The sequence below is a fragment of the Lissotriton helveticus genome, chromosome 9 (assembly GCF_964261635.1).
Source record: "Lissotriton helveticus chromosome 9, aLisHel1.1, whole genome shotgun sequence".
In the NCBI taxonomy this organism is placed as follows: domain Eukaryota; kingdom Metazoa; phylum Chordata; class Amphibia; order Caudata; family Salamandridae; genus Lissotriton; species Lissotriton helveticus.
In genome coordinates, this window is record NC_136070.1 from 137,210,615 (window position 1) to 137,223,802 (window position 13,188).

Below are 13,188 nucleotides of genomic sequence, written 5' to 3' on the forward strand. Positions count from 1 at the left end.
CATCGGCTCAGTAATGCAACACGCGCACACCAACGTCTTTTCAATAAAGTACCTGCCCCAGTGGGCGTGGCCGCTCTCCCGGCTTCATGGTACTTGTAGTTTATGCAGCAGTATTCCTCAAGTGAGTATGCGTGCGGGCTGCTGATAAAGTCATTAAAAAACCCCAGTGGACTGCTGAAATCACCTTTCCTCTGCTCCTCCGCCGTAGCTAGGCTCCAAAACAGCACCTGGCCCCATACGAAAGTGAAAACCGCCTGGTATCACCGGGGTCCGTTCTCGACAGCGGGGCTCCCATCGCGGCTTAGGCTTCGCCGCTCACTATTAAACACACAAGAGTTGCCCCAAAATGATGGTGCCCACACAGGTGTAGATTTCTGTATTATTTAATGAAGTCTGCAGCTGAACAGGTAAGATGCATGCCAGCAAAAGTTCATGCGCCAACGCGTTTCGGGCTCCTGCCCTTCGTCATAGGCTCAGTAATGCAACACGCGCACACCAACGTCTTTTCAATAAAGTACCTGCCCCAGTGGGCGTGGCCGCTCTCCCGGCTTCATGGTACTTGTAGTTTATGCAGCAGTATTCCTCAAGTGAGTATGCGTGCGGGCTGCTGATAAAGTCATTAAAAAACCCCAGTGGGCTGCTGAAATCACCTTTCCTCTGCTCCTCCGCCGTAGCTAGGCTCCAAAACAGCACCTGGCCCCATACGAAAGTGAAAACCGCCTGGTATCACCGGGGTCCGTTCTCGACAGCGGGGCTCCCATCGCGGCTTAGGCTTCGCCGCTCACTATTAAACACACAAGAGTTGCCCCAAAATGATGGTGCCCACACAGGTGTAGATTTCTGTATTATTTAATGAAGTCTGCAGCTGAACAGGTAAGATGCATGCCAGCAAAAGTTCATGCGCCAACGCGTTTCGGGCTCCTGCCCTTCGTCATAGGCTCAGTAATGCAACACGCGCACACCAACGTCTTTTCAATAAAGTACCTGCCCCAGTGGGCGTGGCCGCTCTCCCGGCTTCATGGTACTTGTAGTTTATGCAGCAGTATTCCTCAAGTGAGTATGCGTGCGGGCTGCTGATAAAGTCATTAAAAAACCCCAGTGGGCTGCTGAAATCACCTTTCCTCTGCTCCTCCGCCGTAGCTAGGCTCCAAAACAGCACCTGGCCCCATACGAAAGTGAAAACCGCCTGGTATCACCGGGGTCCGTTCTCGACAGCGGGGCTCCCATCGCGGCTTAGGCTTCGCCGCTCACTATTAAACACACAAGAGTTGCCCCAAAATGATGGTGCCCACACAGGTGTAGATTTCTGTATTATTTAATGAAGTCTGCAGCTGAACAGGTAAGATGCATGCCAGCAAAAGTTCATGCGCCAACGCGTTTCGGGCTCCTGCCCTTCGTCATAGGCTCAGTAATGCAACACGCGCACACCAACGTCTTTTCAATAAAGTACCTGCCCCAGTGGGCGTGGCCGCTCTCCCGGCTTCATGGTACTTGTAGTTTATGCAGCAGTATTCCTCAAGTGAGTATGCGTGCGGGCTGCTGATAAAGTCATTAAAAAACCCCAGTGGGCTGCTGAAATCACCTTTCCTCTGCTCCTCCGCCGTAGCTAGGCTCCAAAACAGCACCTGGCCCCATACGAAAGTGAAAACCGCCTGGTATCACCGGGGTCCGTTCTCGACAGCGGGGCTCCCATCGCGGCTTAGGCTTCGCCGCTCACTATTAAACACACAAGAGTTGCCCCAAAATGATGGTGCCCACACAGGTGTAGATTTCTGTATTATTTAATGAAGTCTGCAGCTGAACAGGTAAGATGCATGCCAGCAAAAGTTCATGCGCCAACGCGTTTCGGGCTCCTGCCCTTCGTCATAGGCTCAGTAATGCAACACGCGCACACCAACGTCTTTTCAATAAAGTACCTGCCCCAGTGGGCGTGGCCGCTCTCCCGGCTTCATGGTACTTGTAGTTTATGCAGCAGTATTCCTCAAGTGAGTATGCGTGCGGGCTGCTGATAAAGTCATTAAAAAACCCCAGTGGGCTGCTGAAATCACCTTTCCTCTGCTCCTCCGCCGTAGCTAGGCTCCAAAACAGCACCTGGCCCCATACGAAAGTGAAAACCGCCTGGTATCACCGGGGTCCGTTCTCGACAGCGGGGCTCCCATCGCGGCTTAGGCTTCGCCGCTCACTATTAAACACACAAGAGTTGCCCCAAAATGATGGTGCCCACACAGGTGTAGATTTCTGTATTATTTAATGAAGTCTGCAGCTGAACAGGTAAGATGCATGCCAGCAAAAGTTCATGCGCCAACGCGTTTCGGGCTCCTGCCCTTCGTCATAGGCTCAGTAATGCAACACGCGCACACCAACGTCTTTTCAATAAAGTACCTGCCCCAGTGGGCGTGGCCGCTCTCCCGGCTTCATGGTACTTGTAGTTTATGCAGCAGTATTCCTCAAGTGAGTATGCGTGCGGGCTGCTGATAAAGTCATTAAAAAACCCCAGTGGGCTGCTGAAATCACCTTTCCTCTGCTCCTCCGCCGTAGCTAGGCTCCAAAACAGCACCTGGCCCCATACGAAAGTGAAAACCGCCTGGTATCACCGGGGTCCGTTCTCGACAGCGGGGCTCCCATCGCGGCTTAGGCTTCGCCGCTCACTATTAAACACACAAGAGTTGCCCCAAAATGATGGTGCCCACACAGGTGTAGATTTCTGTATTATTTAATGAAGTCTGCAGCTGAACAGGTAAGATGCATGCCAGCAAAAGTTCATGCGCCAACGCGTTTCGGGCTCCTGCCCTTCGTCATAGGCTCAGTAATGCAACACGCGCACACCAACGTCTTTTCAATAAAGTACCTGCCCCAGTGGGCGTGGCCGCTCTCCCGGCTTCATGGTACTTGTAGTTTATGCAGCAGTATTCCTCAAGTGAGTATGCGTGCGGGCTGCTGATAAAGTCATTAAAAAACCCCAGTGGGCTTCATTAAATAATACAGAAATCTACACCTGTGTGGGCACCATCATTTTGGGGCAACTCTTGTGTGTTTAATATATATATATATATATATATATATGCACCAGCAATTCCCACCTCTTCCGTTTGGACGGCGAAGCAGGAACTCAGACCGACCACAGCAAAATCAGGCAAAGTAAAGTTTTATTGTTGTTCCTTCACAGCCAGCAAGACGCGTTTCGGGCTTCAAGAGCCCTTGATCACATTCAGATATCTGTATGCCACTTTTTACTTTTTATTTAGTGCTTAACAAGGTGCACACCCCTACCCACGTGGTTATTAGAGTCATGTGATCATAGATAGTAACAGCAGACTGTTATCAGTGTCTGCTGTGTAGGTTCAACATTACTGCCTAAATGCATGGAGATTTTTACACGATATGACACTCCAAATTCATAGTATTATCATATTCATAACAATATAATTTGCAGTTGGTGTACTGCTATATTATTATACATTTTAAATAAAAAATATTTAAAACAATGTAACAAAAAACTCGTTTTTTGTTTGTAGCTGGATAAATCCATAATGTAATAAATACAATAATTATTCCACTGTGGAGTTGAATATTCGTCAAATCCTAAGTTTAAGAACCTCATCACATTATATTGATCACTTTGCTGATCCCAACAATGATTAACTTGTGAAAATACATTAAGAGTGCTCTTGTGCTATGTTTTCCCCCTTATATCTAGTGCAATTGTTCCTTACTAAAGTGCTACGATATATGTGCAACATTAAGCAAATATTAAATATAAAGTGCATTTACATAAATATTTACAATAACAAACATTCATAAATGGGTTTATATCTTTAGGAAAAGCAAAATTAATTTCATACAATCTCAACAGTGTAAAATTTTAAACCCAGCCGCATAAAAAACCACTATTAAAAAGATGTATATAAAAGGTATCTAAAATTGCTTATAAAACCATCAATGTTTGTTAAAATCCATAGAGAGAGTGCTAGAGGCTGGCAGAGATGGTAGTTTATCTGAAATATTTATAATCAACATGGACAATGACACATAAAATTTCATCTGTTTCTTTGTCATTGTTTTCTCACAGTGGTATATATAATGATGTCATATTTTCTGCCGCGTTTTTATATATAGGTGTGCATATCCTCCGCGTTGTTTAAACCCCGTGGCCATTTACTATCGAGATTAAGGATAAAAGTAGTTTCCAATTGTCTTAACTTTCTGTCGCGGTTCCCTCCTCTTTTGTTTGCAGGTACCGCTCCAATAACATAATAAGACAGACAATTGATATCCCTATTGTGACACTTGTTAAAGTGGCGTGCCACGGGGTATGCAGTATCATGATGGAGAATAGCTCTCAAATGTTGTAGTATCCTGACGTGCACCTGTAGTCTTGTGCTTCCCACATATCTTAGACCACAGGTGCACGTCAGGACATACACGGCAAAATCTGTTTTGCAGTTGTAACTGCCCTTAATGGTCACTGGAGATGTATCAAATGGAGTCGTGTACGATGTTTTATTACATCCAAATTTACATGCACAACATGTTGTGCATCTTCTGAATCCCCTGGTCGGTTGAAACCATGAAATAGCTTTTCTTGTTTCTGGGGAATTTTTGTCTAAGTCACTGCCCATGGATCTGCCTTTTCTAAAAGTTATAGTAGGAGAAGACAATAAACGTTCGTGTAGCACATTATCTGTCAGGATAATAGGCCAATGCTTCCGTACAATAGTTCTGATTTTTCTCTCCTGTCTGGAGTATGTGGTGATTAGTCTAGGACCGCCAAGATTCTCACTTTTATCTGTTGTTTTACTGATTTCTCTGTTGAACAGACTCGATCTTGGACGTTCTTGTGCTTTCCTGATAGCGTTGTCAATGATTTTGTCACTATACCCCCTATTTCTGAGTCTAACACACATATCTTCCTGACAGGTCTTGAAATCCTCCTCATCACTACATATGCGTTTCAGTCTGAGGATTTCTCCATAGGGTATGTTCGCCAACAAATGCCTAGGATTTATTTATTTATTTACTGACATTTATAAAGCGCGAACCAATACCCGTAGGCGTCTCGGCGCTAGACTACAGTAATGTCCCTCCCCAATGGTGAAGTTCATGCGGGCTGGTGTGCTGTGTTATTGGTTGAATAACCACGTCTTCAGTCTTTTAAGAAACTGTAGGAGTGAGGGACTGGTTTTTACGTGGTATGGCAGAGTATTCCAGATTTTAGGAGCCGCAACTAGAAAGCGGGGGTCGCCCCAGGAGACTGTTCTGCTACGTGGGACCACCAGTTGATTGAGTGATGTGGATCGGAGCTTTCTGACCGGGTTGTAAGGTATTAATTGGTCTTTAAGGAAGCGAGGCCCTTGATCCTGCATCACTTTATAAACTGTGCACAGTGATTTAAACTTTATCCTGTTTTGGATGGTCAACCAATGGTAGGTCCTCAAAGTATCTGAAATGGGTGCGAATTTAGGCTTCTTAGACAGCAAACGTGCAGCCGCGTTCTGTACAGTCTGCAGCTTTTTAGTGACTCTGGTTTGTGCATTCAGAAAGAGTCCATTGCAATAGTCTAATGATGTTAAAACCAATGAAGTAACCAGGGTCTTGGCGGCCGTGTCCGGCAAAAAAGGAATGATTTTCCTTATCATTCTGAGTTTAAAATGGGCCGTGGACGCTACCTTATTAGCATGTGCCATAAAATTGAGCTGGTCGTCAAAGGTAACTCCCAGGTTTCTAACCTTGGAGGTAGGGCAAGGTGGAGTGCCAAAGGCCGATGGCCACCAGGTTGCAGACCAGGCTGGCGAGAGAGTACCAAAGACGACCACCTCCGTTTTATCGGAATTGAGCTTCAGGCAGTTTCCCGCCATCCACTCACCAATAGCAATCATTCCGTTTTGGAACCGTTCTGCTACCTCCTGCCCATCACCCTTAATGGCCAACACCAATTGCGTGTCGTCTGCGTATGAGGTTAGGCTTATCCCGTGTGCTTTGATGACACTAGCAAGGTCCGACACATATATGTTAAATAGTGTCGGACTTAGGGATGAGCCTTGGGGAACCCCACACGGTAACGACAGATTGGCTGATTGGAATGGTCCTAATGTGACCGCCTGAGTTCTGTTGGCCAGGAAGGAAGCAAGCAGGTCTCTCGCAGTGAACTGAATACCCATCTTTCCGACACGGTCGACCAAGGTCTTATGGTCGACCGTGTCGAAGGCTGCTGAGAGATCCAGGAGTACCAGCAATGCTGTTCCTCCTTGGTCACGGATGAGTCTAATGTCATCCGCTGCTTTGATGAGAGCGGTTTCCGTACCATGGTTTTTACGGAAACCAAACTGAGTGTCATCAAGCAAGTTATTTCTTTCTATGTGTTCCGATAGCTGCTGGTTCATGGCCTTTTCCGTCACTTTAGCTAGAAAAGGGAGACTTGCTATAGGCCGGTAGTTTTTCAATTCCTGTCTATCTAGATTTGGCTTTTTGAGCAGAGGTTTGATCAGCGTATTTTTCAATGAGTCAGAATAGGTCCCAGAACTCAATATCGTGTTGCAGACATGGGTGATAATTGGAATAATTGTATCTGATAACATGACTAGCACCGAAGTAGGACAGGGGTCCAGGGCTGATCCTGATTTGATAGATCTCACTATGATCTTTGTTTGATCGATCGTTAAGGGTTTAAAACTAGTCATGGTGTTTCCCAGGATGGTCGGGGGGTGGAAGTACTACTGATATTAGATTCTGAGGCAAAAGCTTGGTATATGTTGTTTACCTTCGAGAAAAAAAACTCGGACAAGGCATCACATAATAGTTGTGATGGGGGCGGATTTAGGTCCGGTGTGTTACCGGATAGGGTTTTCGCAATGTTGTACAGTTGCTTGCTGGAATTTTTTGCTTTTTCTATGTGTAGCGAAAAAAAGTGCTTTTTTGCTGCCGTTATCATAGTTTTGTAGGTGGCGAGAGCTTCTTTGTATTTATTCTTGTTTTCACTATCATAAGTTCTACGCCAGTGCCTTTCCCTATTCCTAGTTAATTGTTTTTGAGTTTTTAGCTCTTCTGTGTACCACTGAGCAGTCGGCGTGCTCCTATTTCTTGAGTGGGATTTGGTAGGTACCAGCTGAATCGTGGCATCGCCCAGCCATTCATGGAATTGGTGAGTCGCGATGCTAGGATCATTGGATAGGTCAGGACTGGTGTTGTTCAAGAGTATATTTAGATCATTATAATTTATGTCCTTCCATGCTTTAAACGTGCCTAGCTTCGGGTAAGAGATCTTCTTCCTCGATGATCCTTTAATACTAAGGCTACTAAATATAGCCGAATGATCTGTCCAGGTCATGGGGAGAATTTCAGTTACATTTAAGCCTTCAACGTTGGTAAGCATACCATCCAGCGTGTGTCCTGCCTGGTGGGTGGGAGCCATGAAAGTATCAATTTACATGACCAATTGCCTAAGGCCTATAATTTCTAGGTCTGATGTGAGGGCGATGGTATCTTTATCATTATTTTGTTCCAAATAAAAATTAAAATCGCCCATAACTGTGGTGGACTCTTCAGTAGCTATTGATTCTATTATGGTACTTAAATTGGTGAGGAACGCTGCTCTGGTCCCAGGAGGTCGATAAAGAAGCACTCCCTTAAAGCTAAAAAGAGGTGTAAATTTTATGTTAAAATGTATTGCTTCGCATGATGTGGCAGGAATAGGTGAGATGCGGACCTCAAATTGGTCTCCTACTATAATGGCCAACCCTCCGCCTCTCTTTCTGGCCCTATCCTGCCGGTAGGCGTTGTAGCCTGGTGGAACTGCCGTAACGAAGTCGGGGGCGGATGCCTCATCCGTCCATGTTTCTGTAATATAGAGGGCATCTAAATTGTGATCGATGATGAGGTCCGCTATCTCTTGGCAATGTTTGCTCAGGGATCACGTGTTGATGAGGGCCATGGCAACGTGCTTCTTACAGACATTTTTTAGTACTTTAGTAGGGATAGTACAATTATGAAAGGGAATTATGGTGTCACAGTGAGAGCATTTTGTGTTAGCGTCCATGGGAGTATGCGACAAGTCAAATTTTTTACAGCGAGGGGCGTAGGTTGGGCGAAGCTCCAATAGAGTACTACGTTTGTACGAGAAGGTACGAGCAGGGGTCATGGCCCTGGGCCCGGTCCCGGCTAGGATGTGAACTGCTTGCGTGTAGCGTTATGTTGCCAGCTGTGGGTTTCCTAAATAAAGTGCTAACAAGTCTGGAATTTTTTACATGAAGTCTCACATCTAAGAAATCGATTTGAGTCCTATGAATATTTGATGTGAACTTTAAATTAAGATCATTAGAGTTGATGTCTTCAATAAATTTATGTGCTGAAGCTAGATCACCTTGCCATATTAAAAACACATCATCTATGTATCGATAATATGTGGATACATTGTCCTCCATCTGTCTTAGGTGTTTGCGCCTGAGGACCCGTTCCTCCCACCAGCCCACGTGTAAACACGCGTAGCTGGGGGAAAAACAGGCCCCCATGGCTACACCTCTAAGTTGTTTGAACAGAACATTATTGGAGAGGAAAAAATTATTATTGAGACACCAGCTGATAAGCTCCACAATAACCTTGTTATGGCCATAAAATTCTAACGGTCTAGTTGCTAAAAAATATTTAATTGCTTCTAGGCCTTGGGTATGATCTATGCTTGTATACAAGGACTCTATATCCAATGTAATTAGATAAGAATCCTCTGACCATGTCACATCATTCATTTTTGACAGAAAATCACCGGTATCTTTAATGTAGCTGGGGAGTGATTTGACCAAATCTTGTAAGAAATGGTCAATAAATTGACCAATGTTCTCACCGGCGCTATTCATAGCAGAGATAATGGGTCTTCCCGGTACCGGTGTTACCCCCTTGTGTATCTTGGGAATAAGATACAAGATCGGTAACACCGGATGTTCCTTAAATAGGAATTTGCTTTCTTCGTTGGAGAGAAATCCCTCCCTCCTCCATTGCATTAAAAGCTTTTGTAGGGTTTCCCTAGCTTTTTCATATTCTTTCATTGAGCTTTTCTGATAACATGTTACATCGCTCAATTGTCTTTGTGCCTCGGTTACATAGTCCGTTTTAGGCCATAATACAAGATTACCGCCTTTGTCAGACTTTTTTATAATCACATTGCAATTGTCTCCCAATTTCTTAATCAGTTTATCATATGCTACTTTTCTAAAAAAGATACCACATTGTTGCTTGTTTTTTCTGACATTGATATTTAATTTCTTCAAATCGTTTACAATCATATCATGATAGGTGTCTATGGCATCTTTTGGCATTAGGGGCAAAAAACTAGACTTATTTTTAAAAGGACTAATGCCTGCCCCCTGCTGAACGAAATCAATTTTCCTCAATCTTTCTTGTGTAGAAATGTCAACTGGGTCAGCCGACCCTTCTTCTAACATCTCTTGTTGTCCCTCATATAAGTCATGCCTAGTAATCACACCTGCCGCATCAGACGCTCTCAAAGTAGGTAGGCTCAAATTTTCTACTTCCCCCTCAATGTTTTCCACACAATTTGAAAAGCCCATGTCATTATTTTTATCATTTTTTTAATGCAAAGTACTTTTTCTTCAACTTAAGTTTACGGATAAAGCAGTACACGTCTATGCGAGTCCTCGCATAATTAAAGTCCTCTCCAGGACAAAAATTCAGTCCCAAAGTCAACAGTTGCTGTTCAGCTTTTGTTAGTACCACATCTGATAAATTTATAATGCTGTTATCTCTTAGCGGCGATTTTTCTGCCAAAAGTTTTTCTTCTTCTTTTTTGTGACAGTTTTTGCATCTTTTGCGCTGTTCTCTCCGGCGCCTGTTTCTGCGTTGTTTTGTGGCTGTCTTGATATTCTGGGGCGCAATGTTTTGAGTCTTTCTCCACTAAAAAATCCAACTCCTCACTCATATTCAGGATGTTTTTTTTTATATTTGTCAATTCAGTGCTGCCACTCGAGCCACTTGTGACTGATAACGTGTCTAGATTAGATGAATCATCACTAATATTGACAGATGTTTGCACACTGCTGCTTGCTGCTGAATGTTTATCTTGACTGTATTGCTTCCGTTTGTTAATATCATATTTTCGAGAGAACGTAAAAATTTGGCCATTCTCATAATCTGCCAGATCTCTTGCAAACTTGTGTGTTTTCCTGGCTTTGATTTTTTCTTCATGTTTTTTAACACGCTCTTTAATGTCTGCTCTTGTCTTTGTGATATACTCGGTTACAGGTATTTTATCCAGCTCATCATTTATTACTGCCAATTCCTTCAATATTTCTTGCCGATCTATTTGGGCATATTGTGTCAGTATCTTAACCGAGTTCATCGATGCCTCAAGGTTATTTTCTCCCCACTCGCGGAGCATTTCAGGATTGGGATTGTTGAAACTAGGGGCCAATAGGATTCGTAGGCCGCGCGGCACCCGGCCGACTTCTATATATTTAGATAGGGATTTGTTCTCCCACCATTTTGTCACCTCTAACTTGGACTTCACTATATATATACGATTTTCAGGAGTACAATACTAATTTTGAATGATGATTTGGTTGTTCTGTGTTTCTCTCTACTTCAATGCAAACTTTGATCTTTTCAATGCGACCCTCTTCTGTGAACACGGGGTGGGTTGCAGAACTGGGTTCAGAAGAAATCCATTCTCTGTTTTCTAATGGAGAATAGATTTACTAGGAACTTGTTCATTCAATGTAACATGTTAGATGGTCTCTATAGTATTCGGTGTCACAGTTACATACTGATGTAAATCTAGGTACATCCGTGTTGTAGGACGTTGTGGTCGGCCCATATTTCTGAATCTGACAACGAAGCAGAATAATTTATCAGATTGCGAGCTCACAACTGGGAGTGACCATGTTCTTGCAAAGGGTACCAGGACAAGAGAAGGGAATGCATTCACCTGAAGGGCATTTCATTTGGTCTCAAGCTTTTACTTCCTCTTTCTTAGTGAACAAGTTTCTGGAAATTTCTTAAGCACCCCTGTGCCCCTCAAATAATGAAGAGAGAGAATTATTGTAATGCAAGGGTTCATTGCAGAAGAACACGATCAATGAGTGTCGAGGTTTGTACTCTGGTTCCTTCCTGATTCTCGAGGCAATAGAGTCCCTCCTTCATCTTCTAAGCCATAGGTCCTAAACTGGCTTGCTCACAAAAGCTGTGTTTGAGGACTGTTTTGAGTTTTCTTGTTTTCTAGCCACGGAAAGATTACCCCGTAGAAGACTTGCACAACTACACAATGAGCTAAAATGCGTTCTGCAGGAGAAGGCCAAAACACCTACCTTTTCTGTGTTTTGTGATAGGAATTCAACCGAGAAGCCACAGAGCTTATCCTGTGGATGGAAGAAAAATACAAAATTGCAGAAGATGAGTCCTATCGCGACCCGACCAACATCCTTCGCAAACTCAAGTGGCACGAGGCAGCAGAGAAAGAGATGAAGGCAAACGAAGTCCATTTTGAACAGTTTAAAAATGTAAGCATTCTTTCCGGTCTAATGTATCTTTTGAGTGAACAGTATGAAATGAATTGGAGGCAATCTTACGCTGAATATTCCATTGTACATTTACTAGTTTCGGAGAGGTCGTGGACTAAAGTGCCATGTGTTATAAATTCCTACATTTGTGATTAACACTGTTGTGATTTGCTAAATCATCTTTCATCTTGTTCCGACAGCAAATGGAGGATGTTGGTTCTAGGTACTGGTTAGAGAACAGAAAAGCTAAATTCTCACCCCGGGTGCATTGCTGAGATTATCTCAGACAGTTAGACAGGTTGGAATGTGGAATGGAATGGAGACGCATGTCATAGTGTAAGGTGCAGAATTGGAGGTAACTACAGACCTATCCATAAATCATGCTGCATGTCTTCAGTGATATAAGTTCCATTAGGGGTTAACTGCTGAAATGGAAGTCCTAGAAATGTTGTAAGTACACTACCCTGTGTGATGCAATTCTAGAACACACCTCACTCTACCTACCTGATTTCCACCAGAATATGGAGGAAGACATATAATGGGGCCAAAATATTAAAGCCTAACTATTGGGAACCACACTTTAGTGAAGGTAAGTATGCACGGTTAAGTATAGGTTTGTTATAGTTAACTTCACAATTATATACCTTGATAATCTTCAGGGAATGTAAAGATGGAGTCAAAAAAGTAAATCTATATTTACCTATTTATACTTAGCTTCATAATATTTTGGTTCTCGATATTTAGGCCTCAGTATTTTGGCCCCACCATACTTTTTTCTCTATATTTTGACGTAGTCATTTCTCTACACCTCTAGATTAACAGTGCATTGAGGCATAAGCCTTAGCCACTGCCTTAGTTCAAGGTGGGATGACAGGAGAGAGGCCATTTCTCACTAAGTATGTGAAGGCAAAGTTCTTGTGGACCTTAACACCTTGCAATAAGAAAAACTCCCTATTGCAGTACAACCCAGGTAACAGAAATCACAAACAGAAATGCATATGAATTACTGTAGTACCTTCACTTCAGTGTCTGACTTCAAAGTAACATAGCCGTCACAAACAAGCAAACCACACACAGATTAGTTGGTAAAAACACGTGCCCTCTCTGCTCTGTCATTTAAAGCTTCCAGTTTTATTGCAGTCCAAAACACTTCTTGCAGGACTGTCGGAATGAACTCAGTAACTCTTTAGTACATCAGTGCCTTAGTTTTGGCTTTTATGCCAATTCATAATAGTAGTTTAGACTGTACTAGATATTCACTGACATGTTTGTCCTAGGCATGGATATAATATTGCATGTCATTGTGTGTATTGCGTGGTTTTAATCTCCATTGGATGACCCATGCTCTTTTGTAATGTATGAGTACTATCTGTATTGATATGCCATGCTTGCATAGCGGTTCAGAGATTGCAAATTCTGTTTATAGCAGTCCCTCCATTGTGTAAAAAGATTTTTATTTGGACGTCCCAAATGAAACATTTTTTTCACAATTCTATAAAATTGGCAGCTCGAAGTATATTTAACAATTCCAACAATGTCGCTGTGTTCAGTTATCCCTTTGAAAAATGCAATTCAGTATATGATTAAGATTGCCAACATGGTATGTGCTGGTTTGGTCATTGTAAAGTGTGACATATCCACAGTCACTGTGAATCAAAGTATATCAGCAGCAAGGAAAGTACAAACG

The 13,188-nt window shown here is 43.2% G+C and overlaps 1 protein-coding gene across 2 annotated transcripts in view; it reads left to right on the forward strand.

The window, feature by feature from the left end:
* SPTBN5 (spectrin beta, non-erythrocytic 5) overlaps positions 1–13,188 on the forward strand; it is a 2,054,098-nt gene that overhangs the window by 536,828 nt on the left and 1,504,082 nt on the right. For both annotated transcript variants that reach the window (XM_078659643.1, XM_078659644.1), the window contains exon 23: positions 11,331–11,501. In XM_078659643.1, coding sequence (XP_078515769.1) covers positions 11,331–11,501 — 171 coding nt within the window. The remainder of the gene's footprint in view (positions 1–11,330; positions 11,502–13,188) is intronic.